This window comes from Gigantopelta aegis, chromosome 8 (assembly GCF_016097555.1).
Source record: "Gigantopelta aegis isolate Gae_Host chromosome 8, Gae_host_genome, whole genome shotgun sequence".
NCBI classification, from domain to species: domain Eukaryota; kingdom Metazoa; phylum Mollusca; class Gastropoda; order Neomphalida; family Peltospiridae; genus Gigantopelta; species Gigantopelta aegis.
In genome coordinates, this window is record NC_054706.1 from 51,971,174 (window position 1) to 51,998,534 (window position 27,361).

At 40.0% G+C, this 27,361-nt stretch overlaps 1 protein-coding gene across 3 annotated transcripts in view; it reads right to left on the bottom strand.

Moving 5' to 3' along the window:
- Positions 1–22,999, bottom strand: part of LOC121378623 (LIM domain-binding protein 3-like) — a 41,730-nt gene extending 18,731 nt beyond the window's left edge. For 2 of the 3 annotated variants that reach the window (XM_041506887.1, XM_041506885.1), the window contains exon 1: positions 22,774–22,998. In XM_041506887.1, coding sequence (XP_041362821.1) covers positions 22,774–22,887 — 114 coding nt within the window. In that variant the 5' untranslated portion in view covers positions 22,888–22,998. Of the gene's footprint in view, positions 1–22,773 lie in introns of all 3 variants that reach the window. The other variant, XM_041506886.1, reaches the window with a different exon arrangement.
- Between the last annotated feature and the right edge of the window lie 4,362 nt (positions 23,000–27,361).

Sequence of the window (27,361 nt, forward strand, 5' to 3'; positions counted from 1 at the left end):
TGCGCGTCAAGTTATAATGAATGATCTCACACACGGGGAACCCGTCGGAACGTTCGCGAACGTTAGTGTAGCTCGTTGTCGCTGAACGTAATCTGGAACGTCGCCAATGTCTTTACTGGAGTTATGCACCTTGCGTGAATGATATCGGTAATTAAGTGCATGTGGCACTGGTTGTTTTGCAGACGGAGAACTCACTAGCACTTGTAGTCTAGTATCGGGGCGGGACGTAGCCCAGTGGTACAGCGTTCGCTCGATGCGCGGTCGGTGTGGGATCGATCCCCGTCGGTGGGCCCATTTGGGCTATTTCTCGTTCCAGCCAGTGCACCACGACTGGTATATCAAAGGCCGTGGTATGTACTATTATGTCTGTGGGATGGTGCATATAAAAGATCCATTGCTGCTAATCGGAAAGAGTAGCCCATGAAGTGGCGACAGCGGGTTTATCTCTCAATATCTATGTGGTCCTTAACCATATGTCTGACACCATATAACCGTAAATAAAATGTGTTGAGTGCGTCGTTAAATAAAACATTTCTTTCTTGTATTCTAGTAGCAGACCATGGACAGGGTCTAGATTATGTGTACACATGTATTTATTTAAATTGGATAGCTATAAAAAGACGAAAAACTACCATGATGGCATAAAACAAGTAAAGTGGCATCAATGTGATTTGGGAAGAAAGGAAATATGGCGTCAGACATATGGTTAAGGACCACACAGATTTTGAGAGGAAACCCGCTGTCGCGAATTTCCGTTCTAGCACAAATCAGCTGATATTTTCAAGGACAAACAACTAAGCCCTAATCATGCATATATTCAGTTACGGTTCAAAGACACAATCCTCGGCATACACCTCAGTACCAGAGGGTTAATAGTCGGTATGGTGGTCTTACAACTTCCACCGAGTTGTAAAAATACACTTTGGGTGGGAGCCGATACCAGGATACCAACACGGTATCTTCCAGGGTTAACGTCGATTTCGCAACAACTACGTCATTAAGACAGGTCATCGTCAAGTTTACTAGCACCACCACACCATCACCAATACCACCATCATCATCACGATCACCATCATCATCATCATCACCATAATCATAAGCATAATCATCATAGCTTCATTATCATCATCATCATCATCATCATCATCACCACCACCACCATCACCATTACCACCACCATCACCATCACCATCACCATCACCATAAGCATCATCATCACCTCCACCATCACCATCACCATAAGCATCATCATCACCTCCACCATCACCATCACCATCACCATCACCATAAGCATAATAATCATTAGCATCATCATCATCATCACCACCACCACCATTATTATCATTATCATCTGAGATTGTGCTCTTAATATTAAACTCTTTATCTGTACAAGTCTACACATAACCAATTAATTGCGGATCTCCAAGAAGACTCTTTATCAAACAGGACTATCGCTCGCAACTAAATATCACCTCGCATTTCACGATCGCAACTAAACACCTCACGCCTAATTGAAGACCGTTTTAGCACGGAAAAGCAATTTAAGTTATCCATTTCTTCGCGCTTTCTTCACCTAACCAAACCAATATGTCTGCAGGGGGAAAAAAGGACGACTACCATGCAAGTGTTCTCCGTACAGCAGCTATTAACCTAATTGCATGTTAAAAGAGCACCAACACCTGGATAGTGCGCCAAATTCTGTACAGTGGACTGGTGTTGTGGGTCTGGCAACGGCAGATGTTCTATATCTTCAAGAAAGCGTGGCAGTTTAAACGCACTGACTCCAGTCATTTGGCAGTGTAAAACTATCGGCTATTAAAGCTTTGTACCGTTAAATTGTGTAGTATTTACGTTTTACGTCATTTGATAGTGTAAAACTATCGGCTATTAAAGCTTTTTACCGTTAAATTGTGTAGTATTTACGTCTTGCTGCAGCTTAAATTTATCAATGAATTTAAGCAAATCCAGCGTGTTACTGTTTGTCCAGGGCCCGTGGTTATATTTATAAAGTTTAGAGTCTAGACTAGAGTCTAATAGAGCCTGTGACTTTAATGCCATGGCAACGTCATACAAATTGTATGTGTGTGACGTCGTTAAGGATTTAATTTGAGTCTGGACTCTAAACTCTTATAAGCACGGGTCCTGAGTTCAACCACATCGAGCAGAAAAACGTTCGTTAAACCGGTAAACTAAATGGCCACGCCAGGAACCACTAAAATAGTTCGCAAACGTTAGTGAACCGTTAGCTGGCTGAACTTGGGGCTGGTGTTTCTCATAGTTCATTGCAATGGATCTTTGGAACGTAACGAGGACAGTCACTTTTAGACAGGGATTGGAAAAAGTGTTTGTTTAACACCTTAGAATGTAATTTAATCAGCAGTTATTAAGGGTCTTTTTTTAACGACACCACTAGATTACATTGATCTATGAATCATCGGCTATTGGATGTCAAACATTTGGTAATTTTGACATATAGTCTTAGAGAGGAAACCCGCTACGTTTTGTTTTTTTATTAGTAGCAAGGGATCTTTTATACGCACCATCCCACAGACAGAATAACACATACCACAGCCTTTGATATACCAGTCGTGGTGCACTGGCTGGAACGAGAAATAGCCGAATGGGTCCACCGACAGGGATCGATCCCAAACCGACCGCGCATCAAGCGAGTTATTAAGGGTCTGGTAATATAATACCTGCGACTAACAGTGCTCTACATTATCTTTCAACATACATTTGTTCTAAAGAACGAGTAAATCAATCCCCATTTTACTTTTCCCGTCTGCAATGTGCCTGTCCCTCTCAAATGCTTATGCTGAAAGAGTTGGACAACTTGCAAGTCGATTCTTGTTACGCAACATAACATTCATTTGATTCAAGCAAAACTGTTAAACATATCACAGATTTAAATTAAGCAATAAATGACTGTTTTGTCATTGCATTGTAATTCTGAACATATACTTGTCCTACACCCAAAACTACTTGTGGACAAACCTTAACATATAGCCCTGAGACTAAATAGAAAAATCTCTTGGCGTCCCAGTTGTTAAAGCTGGTAATTACTGAGTTCGTATCATAATACCGACTCCTACCACGGTGAGTTTCAGTAATTTAGTTTGGAGGTGTAACTTCTTCCTGATTAACCACTAAAAATAAACAACTAAATAATAGTTGGCGTGTGCCAAGGATAGTATGTTTCAATCTTAATTACATGTATGAAAAATTTACAAAATTGCAAGATAGTAATTTATTTCGCATTCACAGTCTGTGGTGAAAGGGTAAATGGAAAAAAGGTACAGTGTTTCCTGAAAATATTACAATTTGCTATTTGCCTTTAGAAAATACTTATGTTTTAATGAGTTGTACAATAAATAAAACGCCATTAGTACGTACGGATAAAGTGTCTCAAGTATATACGACAGGTGCATTTTGACAGTTTCCAGGTGTTGTAGGAACGTTGCAAAATACTCAAGAATTTTCGTCTGGTCCAGCCTGGGTTTTTTTTTCTCACCAAACTATGGCGGCTATGGCGTATGTTTCTTTGGTTTGGTTTGGCTTGGCTTGGCTTGGTTTGTTGGTTGGTTGGATGGGAATGGGAAACTCATTTAACGTGCCCATATCCAAAAGAGGTTCAGGCACACCCATCCCGGATCTGATCTCTGACATCGCCGGGGGGGGGGGGGGGGGGGGGGGGGGGCATTTCCGGGACCGGGGGTTGGTTGCGGATTTTTGCTGTAATTGTTTTGTTTTTATACATTTTGTTTTTGTCCAAGAGGGCGAGAAGACGCTGTTGTCAAAACACTGCTCAGACAAACAACACAAGCTCTATCAGAGGTGCAGATGAACATTGGCCAGGTTCAGCTTTTGATGCTAACAATAAAAAGTGTCTCTAACATTCAAAAGTGTCTAGATTTCAAACCTCCTTTGCACCCTAGGACCGAGACCGAGTCACATTCTACCTATTCCTTCCACCGCCCCTCTTCCCAGCCTCTTTGATTTGTCATGTAGACAAACAACATAACGTCTTAAGGTTTTAATTAAAATGGTTAAAAAAACCCAGCCAAGATATTTTTATGAAGTAATTGCCTGCATGGATAAACAGCTAGACGACGCGGAAGTATGCGGCGCTGTTGTTTTGATTAAGTAAACTCTTCAAGTTAATGCCCAAGTTTACATCGTGTCGAGCTCACCTTGAAAGCGGAGGAACTTTTGGCCAAGATTCAAAAACCTACTCAGCCTGTTGCAGTGAAAAACCGTAAGATAGGTGATAACGTCCCAGACAATAAACACGCGACTGCTGCCAACAGCAAGTGCCATGGATGACTTTTATACCAGGCATAAAATTGAAAAAAAAAGAACTTGAAAAAGATACAAAAGAAAATGTTTACAAAGATACTGACAGTTATATGAGGCTATGGGGAATTGCAAAAATAAAGTCTAAGATTGTTGCTTGATAACTAGATGCCAAATTTCGAAATAGGCCTATGTATTATACAACTTGTTGATATAAAAAATTAATAATAAATAAAAATAACCCCGTTAAATCAAATAACCACTTACTGTTATAATGTATGTGACTAAATTGAAATAACAGAGGTCTTAGTTAGTAACATGATAAGGAGGTTTTGGGGTGGGGGTTTTTGTTAGTTTTTTTGCACAGACTCATCCACGACATGTGACCTATCCCATAATTCTACACCAGAGGTACTTCCATCTTTGAAATCCTGTTGCATATTGAATGAGCTATGTTGTACTTTCTGGACGGGGGGGGGGGGGGGGGGGGGGGGGGTATTTTTTGCATGTTGTTTTTCAGAAACTTTAACGTTTTCTATCAAAATGACCTTATTAAAACAATCACTTAGGGTTCAGATGGAAGTTTATCTGTTGCCTCGCTATTATTGCAATATTGAAATGTATAAAATTAACAATATTATGAGAAGATATTTTGAACGTGCAAAGAACACTTGTGCATTTTTCTATTTATATAATATTCCTGTTTTTTACAATTTACTGAGGAAAAACGCACCTGAATAAAATACCACATACATAAAAATACACTAATATAATTAGTGTCAAGGCAGCTTCAGGCATTCGGTAGGCGCCTCTGTTAGAAATCCACGCCTTTAGGCAGTCATCTGCCTTTATAGGACATCATCAGATTTGGCACAACTTTGGCTGTATTAAACGGCACGCTGTCTTTAGGGATCATGATCTAACATTGAATTAGCTGGATGTTTAACACAGGTTTGACTAATTGGTTTAATTCCATGCCATCATGAAGACATCAGCTATGTTACGCGTTCATTTGAGATGAGCGTATCGCCGCCGCTTTACGGAACTCTCGCTAGCTGGCAATTGTAGATGCGGATCCAGACATTTTTGCAAGGGTAGGGTGTGTCTACATGCAGAGGGATTCGGACCACCTCAACAAACAAACACACACACTCACCCCGGATCCGTGCCTGAATTGTTTGGGGTGGGGGTGCGCTTAGCGAAGACATAAATGAATGAGTGAGTGAACGAGCGAGTGAATCAATGAATCAATGTTTAACGACTCTAGCACAAAGTTCACTTGAGTGAAAGAATCAACAATACGCCAGATAAAAGACATACTGTGAACAAAAACATTTATGATTAAAACTTAAAAACAGTGTGTAGAGCTGTCGATCATACTAAGAGCAACATCTAAATAGAATGCATAAAAAAACATTGTATAAATATCACAGATAATTATTTTACTAAACCAGTTCTAAAACTGAAATACTGATTATTGTGTGCTGTATTCTCCCGGAAAAATCCACGAAAATATTGCCAGCCCTGCGTCACGTTGAGGGACAGCACTTGCATGGGTTGCGCTTAGGGAAGTAATCAGTTAACTCGTTAGCGACTGGCCGTAACAAAACCTATGTATTGAACTTAGTCTTGGCAAAAAAAGCGGTAGCTCCAGTTACTTTACATGCACGTGGTCTGGTTGGTCATACGTAAAATGGGTAATTTGTGGTAACTGACGTTACGTGGGTTTTTTCTTCTGAATTTCCAATTTCTGTATTTTCGTCACTATTACATCCATGCGTAAGCTACTTTACAGACTTCTAACATAAAAAATGGCCATTTAATTTACCGTTACTGACGTTACAAAAAGGTTACATTTTGTGTAACATCAGTTATGATTAATTAAATAGCCACTTAATTTAGCCTGATGAATTTGTGTTGCAGCATTACGTAGCCTATGGTCTAAGACTTCAAATAAGAACCTAACAGCAAGATGTTCTTGGATACAAAAGTAACCAAAAAGCCCCAAGTTTTTTAAATTCAAAATTGCCTGCAGATGTAACGTCAGTTACCGCGGAATTGCCCTAATGTACATTAATTTGATTAAAACTAGTTTCATCATCAGCGCCATAATCAACCGAATGAACCGGTGAAGTGATCCACCTCTGTCTGTTCAGCAGAACTGGTGATATCTGCACAGAGGCAGCCGAACTGCGCTTGTAGAAGTATCAATGGCCATCCGGGAATAGTCGGTGTTTATTATACAATTATCTACGGACTATCAACTCTTACCTACGGGATGGATGTTTTCTGCTGACGTCAGCTAATGTTCGCGTTCTCTCGCTGTCACTATATCAGTTTCGCCAGTTGTACGCATTATTTATGATTACTACGATAAGTCGAATAACGATTGTTCGGAACAATGTTCCTGGCATAATCTAACGTGGGCGGGATGAGGCGGACACTGGGGTTTACTGGTGGTTTGGTGTGTGTGCGTGGGGGGATTTTGGGAGGGTGTTTCTTGGGAAGGAGTCTGATATATTTTTATGTGGATTTTTGTAATTATTTTGATTGTTTAGAACATAGAAACACCATCACCAGTAATCACGATAAGGAACTGCAGAAGCTTGCCATTAAAGACAGATAACTGATCGGAACAGAACTTCACAGTGGCGGATCCAAAATATCCATTTACGGGGCCCCATGCGTATCATTTACCATCGGATTCTCCAACTGTCGCAAAATGTAGGGGGCGGGTCCCTGTGACCCCCCTTAGATCCACCACCGCTTCAGCATAGTGACTAATGAAATAAATGACTGCTTTAGTATTCCAATTGTAATACGGCCAATGTGGGTGGCTTCCCAATTATAAAATCTTGGCTACTCTAATGGTGTATTTCTGCATCTATATTAAGGGCACAGCAAAATGAATTATTGTTTATCTGTGAATGGTGACGGGTATAGCAGACTTTCGGTTTGGAAAAACGCAGGAGTGTGGGAAATTACACTCATCAAAATGCGTAGGAGAGAGGGGTATGGAATCACACTCCTCAAAATGTTGTGTGGGAGAATCGCCCTCCTAAAATAATCGGTACTAGAGGGGGAAAGAAGGAATGTTTCATTTAACGAAGCGCAACATATTTTAATTACCACAGAGCTAATCAGATAGAAAAACCCCTGCAGCCACGCCATGTGCTACTCGTTTTGATTGTAGATACAAGGGATCTATTATAGGCACTATCCCACAGACAGGATAGTACATACCACGACCGTTTGTTATACTAGTTGTGGAGCACTATCTGGAAAGAGAAATAGCCCGATGGGCCCACAGACGGGGCTCAATCTTAGACCGACCGCGCATCAAGCGAGAGCTTTACCGTTGGGCTACGCCCCCCCCCCCCCCCCCCCAGCAGGAGAATGGAAGGAAGAATCGCAAGCCTGAAACATTATTTAAATCCTACATTGTCTTCAAAACAAATTAATAAACTGCCAATTCTCAGAAATGACAGAATGTGTCACCGTAGCCTGGGTCACCTCCATCCCTCACCTTATTGATATACCAGGCCCGTAGGAGCCGGGGGTGGGGGTGGGGGGTGGGGGGGGGGGCTAGGGTGGCTCAGTCTCCCTACTTTTTTCGCCAGTTTTTATTTCGGGCTTTAAATGTCTCATGTAATAAGCCGAAAATACGCCAGAATCGCTATGAAGGGGGTTAATATGTTTTAATTTTCCTTATGCAACCATAAAAATTAGCCCCCCCCCCCCCCCCCCCCCACACACACACACACACTTTGAAAATCCATCCTTCGGGCCTGTATACATATCAATATCAATAAGGGGCTGGAGGTGACTCGAGCTAGTATCAGGGTGCAAACTGCAGGAGAAGAACACAAGAAATACGGCTCAGGCTAAACCTTGCCGGTCCCTGGTTCTGGAAGCCGGTGTAACGTCGTTTGATATGCAGGTGCAGTAAGTCTGTTCGGTCGAGTAACATGTACACAGTGTGTTCCGCCGATCTACAAATAGCCGTGGCATTTGTGTGGAAACACTAGCCGTAACGGCGAACACGTGTATGCCATAACCAGGCCGATTAGATCCACATTCCGTCGTCATCTGAAGGTCTTGTATCAAAAGCCCATCTTTGCGATGATCTCCACGCTTAAGGTTCCACACCATTAATTACCCCCAAGCACTTCAATCGAATTTCTATGTTAGAATATATTCTGTGAAAAATACAACACTGTCGATAGCGTCATGTGACTACTAATTTTAGGGAATGCTCTCAACTGACAAGTACTGTGTAAAAAAAAATCAACATAGGTCGACCACGGCATTTTTCAGTCAGCCACCCTCATTATATATCAGAGTACTGTCCCGCGTTGCTGTTATACAAGTGGCACTATACCACTTGTAGTTGTTAAAAGTTAGTATTACAAGTTGCTTCAAACAAACGGGTTATTTAAATACGACAGAGGTTAATCTACTTGTAATCATCAAAGAAATATTTCAAAAGGCATATCAGAGTTTTGTAGTATTTATTTTTATGAGGAAATATTTCCTTAACCGGACTATATTAAGCTGCTACAGCAAGTAACGACGCGACAAATGGTGGTGTATTGCCTTAAAGTGGCATTGTCGGGTTTATGTTAAGCGTGTTATGTACCTTTAAACAAATTAGCATATATAATTGAATCAAAATATTACTTTGCATAAGATTTAAGCTCTACTTACAATAACTAATTAATTAATTGAGTTAAAGGCGCCACAATATGGTTGAAATCTTGTGTATTCTTGGTTGTTCCAATGACAGGAGTAATATTCAATAAAAGCTCGTAAGTATACGAGACGGGGTGGGGGGGGGGGGAGGCGTCACGGGGGAACTGCTATCCTTGTGCTGAAGCAAATCCTCATATTCGAGCCAAAAAACGATAGGGAAATTCGAGCAAAATTAACTGGCCTGAAACTTTTTCACTGTGTATTTACATAATTTCTCTACAATATTAGTTTAATCTCGTGTAAAAATGCGTGATAATATGTTTGCAACCCTATATAGCTGTTTGGTAGTGATGCTAATATGAGTAAACGTTGTTATCCAGATTCGGGCATTGTTGTTTAATTCGGGCAAACATTAGCCTGCAACCCTCCAAAAGAAATGGGAGCCCGTACGACTATGTCTAAGAAACTCGATACATTCTGTGGGTTTTGTTGTGTGTTTTGTTTTAAGTGCCTTTTAGAAATGCATCCTATTCATAGTTAAAATGTTTAAGGTTCAGTCCAAGCATTTACACATTTTCAGAGGTAGTTATCAAGCGACTGTACGTCCTATGAATAGCACTCACATAGCCATATCAATCTGATTAACATCAGCTGCACTGGTATACCAACAGAGCTGATTTCAATCAGATTGATAGCCCTCTTGTTCCGTTTTTCACAAAACGTATTCTCACATAGATACTGCAAAATAGAATGGTGGTGTGTAACCTTGAACATTGTTAGTTGTGGAGTTGCCGGACATATCTGCACGTCATTACTAGTAAACATTCAGAAGAAATAAATTGAACGTGATTTGATCTGAAGCATTTACTACTTCAAGCAAGGGACTAACGTAAGTTTTAGAAAGAAAAGTCATACACTGTTGTAAGATGATGAAGTGCCTTTAGTTAGGTAATCCATCATTGTACTTGTGGCGTGTTCAGGGCTGATTTCAGCCAGGCCGAACAGAAAAACGTCTGCTAGTCTGGTTTATGCGCATAAACCAGTTTTTCTGCTTCACAGTAAACCCCGAATGGTCACGTCGTGAACCAATCGAACAGTTCGTGATCGTTAGCTAAACGGTTGCTGGCTGAACTTAGGGCAGGAGGCTTGGGTGAGTTCAGCCAGAGCGAGCAGAAAAACGTCCGCTAGACTGGTTTATGTGCTTCACGGTAAACCAAATGGTCACGTCTGGAACCAATCAAACAGTTCGCGATCGTTAGCTAAACGTTTGCTGGCTGAACTTGTGGCACGAAGCTGGGGTGCAATCTAATTAAAATTAGCTCCACTATTACATGTGGATCTAACAGCAGACCGTTGGAGCTCATGTCCAGTTGACCTTTCATTCGACCAATCAAAACCTTACTTGCAAAATCATGCCAGTGTTTTGAAAAGAATTTGAAAACATTCGGGATTATGCCGAGGGTATACGAAATGATTAGGGTGAATTACGAAGTATGCCGGAAATTAATTGCAATATAAAATTTTATATAACAAAAACCGTAATGCTATAGCCATAAAATCTGTTTATACTAGTATACAATCCAGAGTTTATTACTGCACTTTTCCTCCTGTTTTTAAATGTTGAAATAGACAAGTTCGCCTATTGTATAAATAGTCTCGCCCGATATTTTTAGAATTTGTATGCTCCCGAATAATGCTATAAAAGGCGAAGTGTAATTGGTCAATATTTAAATTGTTATTTATAGATGAAATGTCACCTGGACATGGGAGTCCACGCAATGCTATTAGATCTACTGGTAGACCCAGTAGAGATAATTTAATCAGATTGGCTGGGGTGAGACCGAGTAGAAAAACGTCTGCTAAACTGGTTTATGCGCATAAACCAGTTTTAGCGGACATTTTTCTGCTTCACAGTAAACCAAATGGTTACGTCGGGAACCAATCGAATAGTTCGCGATCATTAGATAACGTTTTCTGGCTGAACTTCGGGCAGAAGGCCGAGCTCTCGCAAACTATTTGATTGGTACCATCATCTTCTTAGTTCTATCATATCATATTCATCTAACGTTAGGCGCAACAAAAAACGTCTAGCGAGCAACTATGATTGTTTACCCGTTTGAACATGCCTGTGGAATTAGTCATCTTTGATTTGAAATCCAACATCTACAACAGAACTACAACTAGTGACTTCTTTACTAAATATAATGACATCTTTTTGATATGATCGTTTTATGTTAAAGTGACACAGAACCAACGTTTGCAAAACTATACTGTCTGTGAAGTACCAGGTATGAAAACCAACCGTTTTTGACAACAATAATTGAATTCGTTTTGTTGTTGTTAATTTTGTTTATGTTGTTGTTTGTTTTTATGTTTATGTTGTTTGTTTTTATGTTTATGTTTTTATGTTTTTATTTATTTATTTATGTTGTTATTCTTGTTGTTCTTGTTTGTACTGGCGTAGCCAGACGGTGGAGGATTGGGGGTGGGGGCAAAATGTATGGGGGTCATGGCCTCAACAATCATACTGTTTAGGATGTTGCTTTTGCTTTATTGTTGGGGGGTTTTGTGTGTTTTTGTGTGTTTTGTTTGTTAAAACAGTAGAAAGACGTTTTATATTTGATGCCTGTAGACATATGTACCCTTTCACCTTTTCAATATTAACACACAAGGATCTGACCAAACCAGCACCATGTAGCTTACCACGCTAGCGCCCCAGCTATAAAATGTCTTACAAATGGCAACGTACGAGCCAGGTAGCGAGGAACCCATTTGCCGGTAGCTTTGGACAGAACATGTTCATGTGGCTGGATGCATTTTTTTTTACTTGGTTCTTTGGCACGGCGGCATTTGTTATAGTAACACGATACTAGGTGCAAGTACACTGGCGAGAGCTAATGTTAGGCTGATAAAGGAATTCACATTGATCTTTAGATGACTGACTGGTTCGTGCATTTTAGTTGGTTGCTTAGTTGGTTGGTTGGTTGGTTGCATGATTAAATGGTTGCCTGACGGTCGATGGATGGATGCATGGATGGGTGGGTGTATGGATCGCTTGATGGATTGATGTGAAATAGTATACAGAATTTAGAATTGACAATGTCACTTTCCTCCACACACATACCCTCCCCCATTGATGGAAGAAATCATCAAATTCGGGCAAAAACGAGAGATATTCGGGCAAAATTAGCAGACCTGAAACCTTTTCACGATTCATTTCCATCACTCTACCCACATTACTGGTTGTAATCCATGTAAAAATCCATAGTGATTTGTTTGCAACCCGACATAGCTGTTTGGTTGTAATTATAATATGAATAAATGTTGCAATCAATTTCCGTTTAATTCGGGCAAAAATCAGCCTTTCCCCCTGCAAAAATGGGAGCCCGTACGCCCATGACCATTAAAAAAACCCATTGAAGCTGAACTAAATTCCTTGGCGGAAAAGCAGCAGAAGTCCTGTTTCCTTAATAACTATGGAAATTCGATATTCCAGCACCTAGTGTTCGATATTTTAACAAAACAAGAATATATGGCAACAGGGCCGTCACAGTCCTGACTATTCCAAGTTAGGTGTAGCATTCGTATCTGAACATCAATCGTGTGCACCGAACACCTGACATTTCACATTGTGGATTGTGCCATCTGCTTCGAGTTAGAGGAACCGAAACCGGTTTCATTCCTCTGTATCACATCCGAGAGGCGGTTAGCAGAACTTTCTTTACTTTGGTAAACATGATAGCTAAGGTATTCCATGGCATACATATTAGTTACAGTTTCGTAATGAACGTTGAATAAACAAAATTAATGGGAGAATTTATAGGTACAAAAATACAAAACCCTGTTAATGTGCCTATTTCCTGCAGTGGATATCATTAAAGTATAAATGAATGAATTGATGGATTGATGGATATATGGATGCATGGATGGATGGATGGATGGAGATGGATGGATGGATGGATGGAATGAATGAATGAAGGAATGGGTGGGTGGGTGGGTGGGTGGACGGACGGACGAACGTACGAACGAACGAACGAATGAATGAACGAACGAACGAACGAACGAATGAAAATAAAAGCAATGGTAACGTTAAAAATAGCGTATAGTTCTTAAAAATTAACCAAATTGTAAAGAATTTTCCGTTCACAGAGGTTTTGGCATTCATATCACTTTTATCAGAATCCAATAGTCAATGTTTGTTTCCGTTCTGGCGGGTTCGTAAACGTTTAACATTCCCCCAGAGCTGGCTAGCTTCGTTCACGAGATAAATTATCAAAGAGTAGTAACTCTCAGGTTTTCCTTTTATCTGAACAGAATACATTTTTTCATTCAAACAAACATCTTTTATAACATTAATGTGTAAAGTATTCGATTGCCTCTGACACTGTGTGTGGTTTGACTGGTATAATATATCTTGGAAGTATATATAATGCACAGACCATTTTGATATAGCCTTAATTTCTAGTTTATGGGTGGAAAACACATACAGAATGAATGTTTGCTTAAAGAGACTGTCCTGAGATTACAACCACTGTAAAATGTTTCCAACCAATAGAGCCTTTTCGATTACATAACATACAAATTAAATACATTTTCTTCTTTAAAATATCAGTGTCTGTATTTACAAGGTGTTTGTTGTTGTCCTAATGCTTGTAGTAGCACAAACTGGATTTTTTTTACCTCCCAATAATTTCGTAAAAAAAAAAAAAAAAAAAAAAAAAAAAAATATATATATATATATATATATATATATATATATATATATATATATATATATATATATATATATATATATATCACGAATTAAGGTATACACTGAGTGCTACAAACATTAGCATACGACCGCAAACACATTCGATATACAGACATTGCTATTCCAAACAAGAAAATGTATTTGGTATGAAATAGTAGTCGCCAACAAGGCTCTGGTATCGCAAACATCTTACAATGGCTGCAAACTCAGGACAGTCCCTTTAAAGACACCTCAACGCCAAGGTAAAATACCGGCTTTTATGAGCTAAACAAACGCAATTGCCACAAATAAATTGCATACTTTGCACAACAGAAGACATATCGCTTTTAGACTTTTTTCGCCACTCAGACAAAACATGAGAACATCTCCTGTTGTGCCCGAATAAACCAAAACGGAAGATTCCTATTGCGAGATCAAACACCTATTTATAAGGGTAAATGTGGAAGCACAGACCTTAAGGTCTGTTCACACAATGCGACTTGCAATAACGATCTGTAACACGTAACCGGTTTACGACTGGTCATAGGAAATAAGACGCGTTTAATGGCTTTTACTTATAGTGTCTAAGTTTAGGTAAATAAATGAATTAGCGTAATGACTATCTCATTAAAAGCATTTTGAAAGAATATGATTAAAAGCATTTGGGAACACTTATGATTAATAGCATTTAGAGAAAGAAAGAAATGTTTTATTTAACGACGCACTCAACACATTTTATTTACGGTTATATGGCGTCAAACATATGGTTAAGGACCACACAGATTTTGAGAGGAAACCCGCTGTCGCCACTACATGGGCTACTCTTTCCGATTAGCAGCAAGGGATCTTTTATTTGCGCTTCCCACAGGCAGGATAGCACAAACCATGGCCTTTGTTGAACCCGTTATGGATCACTGGTTGGTGCAAGTGGTTTACACCTACCCATTGAGCCTTGCGGAGCACTCACTCAGAGTCGGTATCTGGATTAAAAATCCCATGCCTCGACTGGGATCCGAACCCAGTACCTACCAGTCTGTAGACCGATGGCCTAACCACTACGCCACCGAGGCCGTTAATAACATTTAGAGAGCATTACATAAGATCTCGTTAAAAGCACTCGGAAAGCACGTCGTAAACAATTACAAAGCACTATGAAAACACCATGTTAATAACGTTTAGAAAATATATGCTATAGTAATAATAACTTCTTATTAAAAGCACATAAAAACCATCACAACAATTCTATAAGTTCTTGTAACCTCATTAGTATTTACATTAATTAATAAAAACTAAAAATCTATAGTTTTGGCTTAAGGGGGTGGGGGATGGCGAAACTAGCAGAAAGCAAAAAAAAAAGGTTTTGGTCTGCTAATGGACGTTAAAAGTTTGTTTTGTTTAACGACACCACTAGAGCACATTGATTTATTAATCATCGGCTATTGGATGTCCAACATTGTTCCATTACCAGCAAGGGATATTTTATATGCACCATCCCACAGACTAGATTGCACATACCAGGCCTCTGATGTACCAGTCGTAGTGCACTGACTGGAACGAGAAATAGCCCAATGGACCCACTAATGGGGATTCAGCCCAGATCGACCGCGCATCAGGCGAGCGCTTTGCCAATGGGCAACGCCCCGCTCCTGTGTGTAAATGGTTACACACCACTAATTAAACGAAGACTCGCTGTCTCGTAGTCCATGTGGCTACATCAGGTTTCTTATCTGATATTAATCCAATATTAGTAGCCTAACCCTTGACCTAGACAGCCAGATGTGACCAAGATGTGTCATTGAAAATGTGCTTGAACCGTAATGGAATATGATAGTATTACGTCATCATCGATTTGATCGTAATTGTAAGTCGTGCTGTATTAATGCACCTTTAGGACAGTTCGCAACTGCACGTCTGGGATTTTTTAACGTTATTTTGTAGCATTGCAGCATGGTGCTGCCTGCTGAGTTTGATAACACAGACAAATGCACACCCTAGAAAGTAACACGTCGGCATGCTTCAATAAATCAACGTGCCTGTCACTCCGTTGGTATGGTTGTTCCATCCACCGATCTGGGCCGGTAAAAAGCGCAAACAGACTGGTCTGACATTTATTTACGATTCATCTACGATTGTCGAGTTTGAGACAGCGCACAGTGCTGTGGGTTGTATTTCATGTTTCCAGCCAGCATGTATTTATGCGTGTATTTAAATTGGTCAAATATAGATCACTGTGACCCGTATCCTCCACCTCATTACGTGTGTTTAAAGTTAATCAATATTCACACGCTTAAAGTCACGGGCCCTGGTTTCAACCAATTAAAAAGGACACCTAGTTTGGTTCATCTACAAACATTGTATAAAGTTACAACATTATGAAGTGAAACAAGAGTCTGTGATGTTGAAACGGGGCAATACCCTTAAAAATAGACTAGTGCTCATCTTCATGACAGTTAATCGTCAGAGGTACGCATGTTATAAACACCAGGAAGGATAGGAAGGAAGGAAATGTTTTATTTAACGACGCACTCAACACATTTTATTTACGGTTATATGGCGTCAGACATATGGTTAAGGACCACACATATATAGAGAGAGGAAACCCGCTGTCGCCACTTCATGGGCTACTCTTTTCGACTAGCAGTAAGGGATCTTTTAAATGCACCATCCCACACATAGGATAATACATACTACGGCCTTTGTTACACCAGTTGTGGAGCACTGGCCGGAACGAAATATAGCCCAATGGGCCCACCGACGAGGATCAATCCTAAACAGACGGCACATCAAGCGAGCGTTTTCCACTGGGCTACGTCGCGTTCCCAAACACCAGGATGACCAGAAACACTTCGGATGTACGGAATTGAATAATAATCTAAACAGTAAAATCTAAGTAATGTTTCAATTCAATTGTCATTAATGGTTCTAATAGTTGAAACATATGCCGTGGTGTGTTAAAAATAGGGTCCGTTTCTTTAACCTACTTACCTATCTAAAAGGAACTTAATTTTACGTACGACCGGTCTTTATGGCGCAGTGGGGGTGGGGTGGGGATGGGGGGATGTAGCCCAGTTGTAAAGCGCTCGCTTGATGCACGGTCGGTTTGGGGGTCGATCGCTGTCGGTGGACTCATTGATCTATTTCTCGTTCCAGCCAGTGCACCACGACTGGTATATTAAAGGCCGTGGCATGTGCTATCCTGTCTGTGGGATGGTGCATATAAAAGATTCTTTATTACTAATGGAAAAATGTAGCGGGTTTCTCTTTCAGACTATATGTCAAAATTACCAAATGTTTGATATCCAATATCCGATGATTAATAAATCAATATGCTCTAGTGTTGTTGTTAAACAAACTAAACTAACTATGGCTCAATGGTTAACTCATCGGTCTTCAACTTGGTAGGTATTGAGTCCGCCTACCAGCTTCCACACATAATTTAATGGTTAAAAACACCTTAACAATGACAGTTAATGTTTGATTTGTTTAACGATACCACTAGAGCACATTGGTTAATTAATCATCGGTTATTGGATGTCAAACTTATCGTAATTGTGACACGTCTTCAGTGGAAACCAGCTACCAACAAGGGGTCATTTATATACACTTTTCAACAGATAGCATATCACATACTACGGCCTTTGATATACCAGTCGTAGGGCACAGGTTGGGGGGGGGGGGCGAGATAATGATAGAAGAAACCTGCTGCCGCCACATTGCCTACACCCACCGAACTGCAGGTAGGTATCGTTTTAATACTCCTCCTTCAATAGACAAGACAGCACATACCACGGCCTTTTGGTGTACCAGTCGTGGCACACAGGATGGGACAGAAATAAATCCGGCGGAAAAATATACATGGCTAATTGACCTTCAGGCGTACACCGGGAAGACGGGATACACCTGGTTACAGGTTGAAGCAAGGACCCAGGACAATGGACTCCGTAGAGCTGTTGTCAATGGTCTAAACCTCTGGAGGAGCCATGGATCTGTGTAAGTCCGCCGAGAGTGATCAATCCTATGACCCACCAGAGTTGAGCGTTCTACCATCACACCACATCCCGCCCCCTAACGACCACATACAACTTGTTATCAGATATATATGAGTAATAAAAGATAACCAGAGAGATTTTAATAGAAGAAGGGAAGTTATTACCGAACGTGTCAGATTATTAATAAGCGCTCGCTTGTGATTCTGGCATGAACACACACACAGTTGAAAAGCAATTACATAGAGGCGATATACGTATAGGCGATAGTCTTACATAAGGTGCGTTCTTGAAATACGACTTGTAGGAACATCATTAATATACAATTTGGAGCGAGACGCAGCCCAGGGGTAAAGCGCTCGCATAATGCGCGGTCGGCCAAAGGAAATACGATAATTCCTAATTGTCTTGGTGTTTTCATATTTTGTATTCCTATACGGTATACTAACATGATTGGCGTTTCCAAAAATACAGATATTATTCTGTGCTACAAATCGTTTCTACAATTTGCACTGTGATGACGCACCTTTAGACGTTTCTGCTTGAGCACCTAAACAGCATGTAACCACACGTCCTTGTGCTATTTCAGTATGCTACATTCCTCACAGAAACCGTTGGTTCGGCACTTTTTTTTCTCTCTCTTCTTTATTTCTCTTTTTCTTTGCTGTTATAATTGCACGGGTAGTATCTTCTGCTAAAACGATCCTCTCCGTGTTTACGCCAGTGAATGGATGGCATGGAGGAAACATCGGGTAATTAAACATACAGAACCAGTGTCAAAACATAGCGTCCATTCCTAATGTTGCCCTGTAGTTGAAAAGCCAACAGTTAGCTGTTTACAGAATCTTTCAGGGGCATTCGATACATATTTTGAGAACTTGATTTATAACAGAGAGAAATTTCGGCCTCGGGCAATTAGCTTAAGGTGTGGGGAATCCTAAACGAAACCAAAAGACGTAGACCGCAGTTTTATATTATGGTCACCTTAAATCTCAAAAAATTCTGTTCTTGAGATCCATTTAAAAAAACAAACAAGCACTTTTGCCGAGACTCTTTTGAATGATCCATTGGAAGAAAATATTCATCTTCTGTAGACTTGTCGATGGGCCTATTGGGCTTTTTTCTCGTTCCAGACAGTGCATCACAACTGGTATATCAAAAAATATGGTATGTGCTGTCCTGTCTCTGGGATGGAGCATATAAAAGATCCTTTGTTACTAATGGGAAAATGTAGCGGGTTTCCTATCTATAAGTCACAATTACCAAATAGTTGACATCTTATAGCCGATGAATAATAAAGCACTGTGCTCGAGTGTTGTCGTTAAACAAAACAAACCATAAACCGGAATTTTTCATTACGGTCACCTTGGACCTAACCCCCCCCCCCCCCCCCCCCCCCACCACCACCCCCAACTTATTCTAAAAGAACACTCGCTTTCTACAACTCTTTTCAAATGATCCATTGGACGAAAATACTCATTTTCTGTAGACTTTGAATCCACATACATAATACAGTAACTATACAATTTATACAAACGCAGAAAAACTGACAAGGCGTAGAAATCTGATTCGCAGTTATCACGAACTGTTTACACTACATAACAGAGTTGTTACATATCGTGTGAAATAAAATCTCATCACTCTTCCAGAGTTTTTTTGGTGATGGTTTTTAAGGATATGGAAGCATAGTGAAGCGTTCTCCTGCTGAACTAATAAGATATGTTCCATGCATGTATTCAACCTTGCCTGACATTGACCTTCACAAAACGAGGCAGACGAGCGGGACAGTGAAACAGAAATCACTTGACTGGACCAAATGTATAGTCCTGCAGCACTGGAACTCTCAGAATATGGTACTAGTATTGCAATCAGCACCCACCCACCCTGCTCTGAAAATGATGTATGTGTCATATGACCGCAACTTAAGAATACTAGTCACTACAGAGAAAACGATAACTGAATGTGTTTAAAATAAAAAATATACCATGGTAGTTGACAATTTACAAACAATTAATGTACGTTTGTACAAAAAAAAACATTGTACACATGAATCAATCAATCAATCAATGAATATACGAACGAACGAACGGATGAACGGACGGACGGACGAAAGAATCATTCAACCTAGCAATCATTCAATCATTCAATCAGCCAATCAACTAACTAACGAATTAATCAATCAATGCCATCATGAATGCAGGCATGTCTGAATGTCTGAATGAATGAATCAATGGATGAAAATCAATTAATCAATCAATGACAACATACACACATACATACACACATACATACATACAAACACACACACACACACACACACACACACACACACACACATACACACACACACACACAAATGTCTGGGGAGAAGTGTTCATAAACAATTTAAACAATTCAGTATACTAACAAAATAAAATTCAGTGTACTAACAAAATAAAATTCAGTATACTAACAAAATAAAATTCAGTATCCTGCATAATAGAAAAACAATTATGCATTATACGGCCTCAGCTTAACGAGACATAATTGTTTCCATATCTCCATTTATATTGGTACAAGGAAAGAAAAGGAATATTGGTTTAATGACACCTCAGCATATTTTTAAATTACAGCCATTTGGTGCACGTCTAACGTATAGTTATTTTGAGAGAGAGAGAGAGAGAGAGAGAGAGAGAGAGAGAGAGAGAGAGAGAGAGAGAGAGAGAGAGAGAGAGAGAGAGAGAGAGAGAGAACCCACTGCCGCCACATAAGCTACTCCTAACGAGCAGCAATGGATCTTCTGTGTGCACTTTCCCGTAGACGGAATAGTACACAGCACGACTTTAGATGTACAAAGGTGCGCTGAGAACGATGGATCCTGCAACCCATCGCATCTCAGGCGAGCGCTCTACCACTGAGCTACATCCCGGTCCCTGTAAGTAAAGTGCAGAACTTTAAGATGTTACTGGCGAATTTAAAGTAACTTAATCTGCGCTACTTGTGTACAAGTGCATATCTCAACAAATGCTTCTAGAGCACTTCTATTCTACCCAATATCATGGTATGTGTTGTCCTGCCCATAAGAAAATCTATATAACACATAGTATGTGTTGTCCTGCTCATGGAAAAATCTATATAACAGTAAAACTACTTTATGGGGTACGGTCAGAGTGGCTTCTCTCTCCGTATTTAGACCTGGGCTGCGTTCCGTCAGATAGAGCACACACAAAATTTGTTTCGTAAGACTGCTTTATGTGCTTCGCGTTATACCAAATGACCACATCGGTAACCAGTTAAATACTATAGTTCGCGAACGTTAGCGTCGCTCACTATTTCTGAACACGGGGCAAGTGTTGTAATAATTAAATACCAAACAGCCGTGCCGATCTGTTAAACAAAAATTGCTTCCGGGAATTCAACCACACCTACCAAAAAGTGCAGACACTAATTTAAAAAAATAAATGTTGTTGCTCGTGGGGGGGGGGGGGGGGGGGGGGGGGGGGATGTTGGGGGGTTAGAGGTGTCAATTTTAAAAATTAATATGCAGATGAAAAGAGTATAAATGTAGTAAAAAGTTGTTTGGGTTTTTTTTTAATCCGACCGACCCTAAAATGGCATGTTCCCGGAAACCAACTCTTTCACGCCTTCTTTATTAATTATTTTTTATTATTATTATTATTATTATTATTATTATTATTATTACTTTTTTTCTCAATGTTTATAATATGCAGGGTCTTTCAAAATATTTCAATATTCAGGAGATAATTTACGACATAATCTTTTCAATGATCAAGGTTTTCGTGATGTAATAGCAAAGGCCTAAACTAAAACACAGGTGACACCGTATTGTTAGTCTTAGATTTGGTCTAGAACTGTGCAATCAAAACGTATGAATATTTATGACGATGAATGGCCGTTCTAGACAGGTTGTATCGTATATTGTTTAGAATACGTTTAATATTAAATTTATATCATACGTGTACTAATAAAATTCGATTTAAAAGTTTAATTTCTTTTTATTTTATTTTTTAAAATGTATTGCCCCAGGTCAGTATGACAATGTCAATTATTAAAATATGTTAACATTACACTGTCAGATTCATTGAGAAAAATAAGGTTTACCAATTTGTAAAAACTCAAAATAAATTTTCTAACAAATTAATGGCAACACACATACATCTATTAAGAACTAAATATGTAACGTTTTGCAGCGATGGAAATGAAAAAACATTATATACGGAAATATGAAATAAGAACGGCTGTAAATGCTCATGCTAATGAAAATATAAGTAACGAAACATAAACGTTTGGGAAACACGTATCTAATTTTAGACAAATCCGCCCAGCCCTCTTTAACCGACAATCTAGTTTATATTTCATTCACATCGTTAATGATCTTCCTCCTTAAAACAACGATCGTTAAATAGAGCCCAGGTGAAGTCGATCGACAGCTGTCATTCTTAAAAGGCGAAAGTTACAGCGGCAGCCGCTTTCCACGCCCGACTTGGAAAAAAATCCAAAATACCGGATCCTTATCTCTGATGAGAATCGCACACTTTTGATAAAATATATCAGTGGTCAGGCCTTGAAGGTCAGTCTAGTCATGCTGGTGATGATTTTGACTTCCGGAACGGCACGTGCCGAAAAGATTATAGAGAGGTAGCGGTTGATGATGTAACTTTTTTTTTGATAAAGCACAAACAGCCACCGGGCTGAAAAACAGATTCGCTTCTCCAAACAACAAGTGGTGTTCGATTTCACGTCTGCTTTTAATTTTTGGGGAAATCTGACCGTGCTGGAAAGATAGCTTATGATATCTGTCGTCTGATAGTCGAATTTGGTCGGCATGCGCGACAAGTTTGTCAAACATTAATTAAGAAGACTGTGACACTTACCTTTTCTCTGAGAACGCAAAAATCCTGCAATAATTTTGGAAGAGAGGCTCGGGTTAGGTTCTAATCCTGGAAACAAGCGCTAGTTGGTCGTGTTATTTTTCGCTTACCTTCATCACTCATTATACCTGAGCTCCGTAGGAGCAGCCGATACTATAAAAGGTAAGCCGACGTTACAAGAATCTTAAAGAAGACTCACCCTCTGGACGGAGAGGGGCTGGTTCAAGTCCCTGCCCCCCTGAAGACGGAAGCCCCAGGGTGTGTTGAAGGAGTCTCGGAACAGGCGAACCTGTAGCAGTTGCGTGCCGGACATTTTGTCTTCTTCTCTACGCCATCACGATACTACCAGCAGACGACACCCGGTCCAGCATGGAGGGCGAAAACAGACAAGCGCGTGAGCTCGAGGAAAGCCCTTCAAAACGAGGCGCGTTTTCGCATGGGGTAATGGAATCCCACGTATGCAAATCACTTCTGATGGAAGATGCCAAGTTGCTAGGTAGCCAAATATATTACAGAACTGACGTACGTGCATCGAGGGATCGGGTTTCACGCCGTTATCTCCTGTACCCCCGGCTCATCCCCATTTCCAATTAAGACACTACCAGCTTTCCGTGAAACTGAATGCTTGCCCTTTGCAGTGGTGTGTTGAGGTTCAGAAACAAGTGTTAGGGACGGTAAATTTGTTAGTAAATAAGTAATTATAACAAACTATGTATTGTGATAACAAAATCCAAGACATATTAGTAACCCCTGACTTTAACTTGTAACACTGCCATCGGCGTGTTTGTTTAGACTTTGTTATAAAAGTGTTTGAAGGCGGAGTCAAATGACTTAACGCCACCTTCTGGGTTTTTTTTCTCTCTCTGTCTCTCTTTTACCTGACGAGATGATCAGGTAACCGATGCCAGATCTTCTGTCTGCTTTCTGTAAAGTTACCACTCCCGCCCACACTTTTGCCTGCTAAATGTGCATTCTCACTGTGCGATTTGTCGTAACGGTTTGCAGCAAAGAAAGAAAAAGAAAGGAATATTTGTTTATCGACACTTCAGAACATTTTAAACTACGGCTATTTGGTGTCTACACTTGTGGTTATTTTGACATTTTGTCGACAGAGAGAAATAAAGGAAACCCTCTGCCGCCGCTCTAGCCGCCCCTCCCCCGCTCAATAATTTTGAATAAAAAAATGTATTGGTTGTAAATCTTAAAGGGATAGACCCTAGTTTTTTTAAAGACTAAGGCATATTTTCCCCTAGTTTCTACCCGTAAAAATGGACACTAAGTTTGGTTATTTGACAAACTTGTAACAAATTAGGATACAACAAAGTGAAACAAAACTCTGTGGCGTTGAAATACCCTTTAAAGTAGATTAACACGCGTCTCCATAACTGTTACTTCTCAGATGCACGTGCGTTTTTAAAAATATGAAAAGTGCATTTTGTGGTATTAGGATAACAAGAAACACTTCGGTTGTACGGAAATGGATAATCTAAGGAATAAAATATAAGTAATGTTTGATTTTAGTTATCATAAACAGCTCTAATAGTGAAAATTATGCCTTAGTGTTTAAAAACTAGGGTCTGTCCCTTTAAGGCAGATATGAATTTTGCATGTAGAATGTAGGAAATTTAATTTCGGGGCATCTAGTTTTCAAAATTTTACGGGGGAGCATACCCCCCGAACCCCCTAGAAACTTTGCTTTGCGTACTCGATCACAGTCAGTATCCACCCACCCCACCCCACCCCACAAACACACATACCCACCCCGCCCCTTCAGTTTCCACTTGCTTCCGCCGTGCCTGCACATAGGTTGCTCCTGGCGATAAAACACAAAGGATTTTTTATATCCATCTTCTCACAGACAGTATAGTACATACAACGGTCTTTAACATCCCAGTAGTCGGCACTAGTATGGACCCTATTTCTCGTTCCAGCCGGTGCACCACGACTGGCATATCAAAGGCCGTGGTATGTACTACCCTGTTTGTGGGATGGTGCATATATAAGAGTAGCCCATGAAGTGGCGACAGCGGGTTTCCTCTCTCAATATCTGTCTGGTCCGTAACCATATGTCTGACGCCATATAACCGTAAATAAAATGTGTTGAGTGCGTCGTTAAATAAAACATTTCTCTCTTTCTTTCTTTTGGTCGATCGATCGATCCTGCAATATTGTAGCTAATAAAGTAACTTATGTTTAACAACAATATGATAAACTGTTTTCGACTAGGCTATATGGATATTTCAACACTTGGCCGAGAAACAAAAGTGAAAGCACACCCGCTTCCGTCACATAGTCTACTCATGCAGAAAAGAGCGAGGGATCTTTTCGTAAGACCGCGGTCAGATTTATTCGGGGTTTTTTTCTTTTTCATCCGCATCCGCTTCCGCATAAGTTATCCGTCGTCCGCCAAATTCGATTGGGAGTAAGTGTGCGGAAGGTGGGATAGACAAATCAGATCTGTTGGCACTCGCTGATTTCATAAAATCAAATTTGACGGACAGTAGACAACTTCTGCTAAAGTGGATAAATCTGCAAACGGATAAATCTGATCGCAGTCTTAGACAAGGCATACACCACGGTTTTTGATACATATCAGTTGTAAAGCACTGGTTAGGACAGAGGAATAAATGTTGTAAAAAGACACAAAAGGTGATCGAAACTAAACACACCACACTTAAAGGGACAGTCCTGAGTTTGTTGCCATTGTAATATTTTAACGACTAAAATGACATACTAAATATTATTCCTTCTTTAGGATATAGGTGTCTGTATATTCAGTGTTTCTTGTTGTCCTATTATTTGTATTTAGCCCAAACTGGATTTGGTTTAACCGTAAATAAAATGTGTTGAGTGCGTCGTTAAATAAAACATTTCCTTCCTTCCTTCCCAACAATTTCGTACGTACGAAAACATTTATATATTGGGAAACGAAACGAAGTGTCAGCTAGTACAATACTGGGACGATCAGAAACACATTTAAATATACAGACACTGATATTTTATACATGAAAATGTATTTAATTCTAATGTGTTGTCCTTGAAACGCCTCTGGTAGTCCGCAACATCTTAACAATAGCGACACACTCAGGACTGTCCCTTTAAGCGAACGCGCTAATATTGAGGGACAACTCGACTCCAGTCTACAAGTTACAAGTACTTACCTTCACACGGTGATTTTTTGTTTACAGCTCAGCCATCTGTTTTAAACATCTACCTTCATAACTATATTCTCAAATCATCTAATTTGAACTGTAGAATGCAATTATCTGTTATTTATTGCTAGTATCTTGAGTGGTTGCTAAACACTGACGTAAAACACCTAACATATGACTTTTTCAAAACGTGGCGTTCAACTGAATAACAGATAATGAAAAGCACTGAACGCTTATTTTTAAACACTTCGCATAATTATACATCTTTGTCTACATAGGTACTTAAGACTGGTACTGGATGAAAGAAAACCGTCCTCGGTGGTGTCGTGGTTGAGTCATCGGACATAAGGCTGGTAGGTACTGGGTTCGCAGCCCGGTACTGGCTCCCACCCAGAGCGAGTTTTAAAGACTCATTGGGTAGGTGTACGACCACTACACCCTCTTCTCTTTCACTAACAGCTAACAACTAACCCACTATCCCGGACAGACAGCCCAGATAGCTGAGGTGTGTACCCAGGACACAGCTTGGTGGAACCTTAAATGGATATAAGCACGAAAATAAGTTAAAATGAAATGATGAAACAAAATTGTAGGATTTAGCTTAGTCGGTAGAGTGTTCGCCTGGCGTACTTTCATCACAGAATCGAACCTCCTTGGTCGGTTTAGAATTGATGGACCCATTCTTTGATTTTCCCGAACCAACCTGTGCCCTGCATCTGGTGGTATATATTTATGATCGTTCTGTCTGTGAGTAAGTGCATATAAAAGATCCCTTGCTTCTAACAAAAAACAAAACAAAAAAAACAACAAAAACCCATAGCGGATTTCCTTTGAAGGCTATAAGTCAAAATTACTAAATATTTGACATCCAATAGCCGATGATTAATAAATCAATGTGCTTTAATGGTGTAATTAAACAAAACAAACTTTAAGTATTTTAAACTTTAACTATTAATTTCAGAACAAACACCGTTACATATATCACTAATGGCAGGGTTGATAGTATTAACGGCTCTGTTTAAAATTAGGTGCATATCGACTTTAATGCAGCTGGGGAAAAAAGGAATATTTAGTCTTAACGATACTTCAGAACACTCTTTTCTTAAACTACATCTGTTTGGTGTCAAACATTTCGTTATTTCCATAGTTGAGGGAGAGAGAGAGAGAGAGAGAGAGAGAGAGAGAGAGAGAGAGAGAGAGAGAGAGAGAGAGAGAGAGACAGAGAGACAGAGAGAGAACGAGAGAGACAGAGAGACAGAGAGAGACAAAGAGAGAGTCAGAGAAAGAGAGACAGATAGAGAGACAGAAATAGAGAGAGACAGAGAGAGAGAGAGAGAGAGAGAGAGAGAGAGAGAGAGAGAGAGAGAGAAGAGGAAGAAGAAGAAGAAAAGATGTTGCTGCCACATAGGCTACTCCTGTTAATAAAGCAGCAAATGATATTTTACCAGTAGATATAGGCCTAGACAGGACAGTACATACCACGTGGAAAACACAAGTGCATAGAGGACGATCGATTATGTGACCCATCGTATATCTGGCACAGCGTTCGCATATAAAAGATCCCTTGCTGTTTCAGTGTAGCCTATGTGGCAGCAGCGGGTTTCCTCTGAATTAAATGTCAAAATAATCATGTTA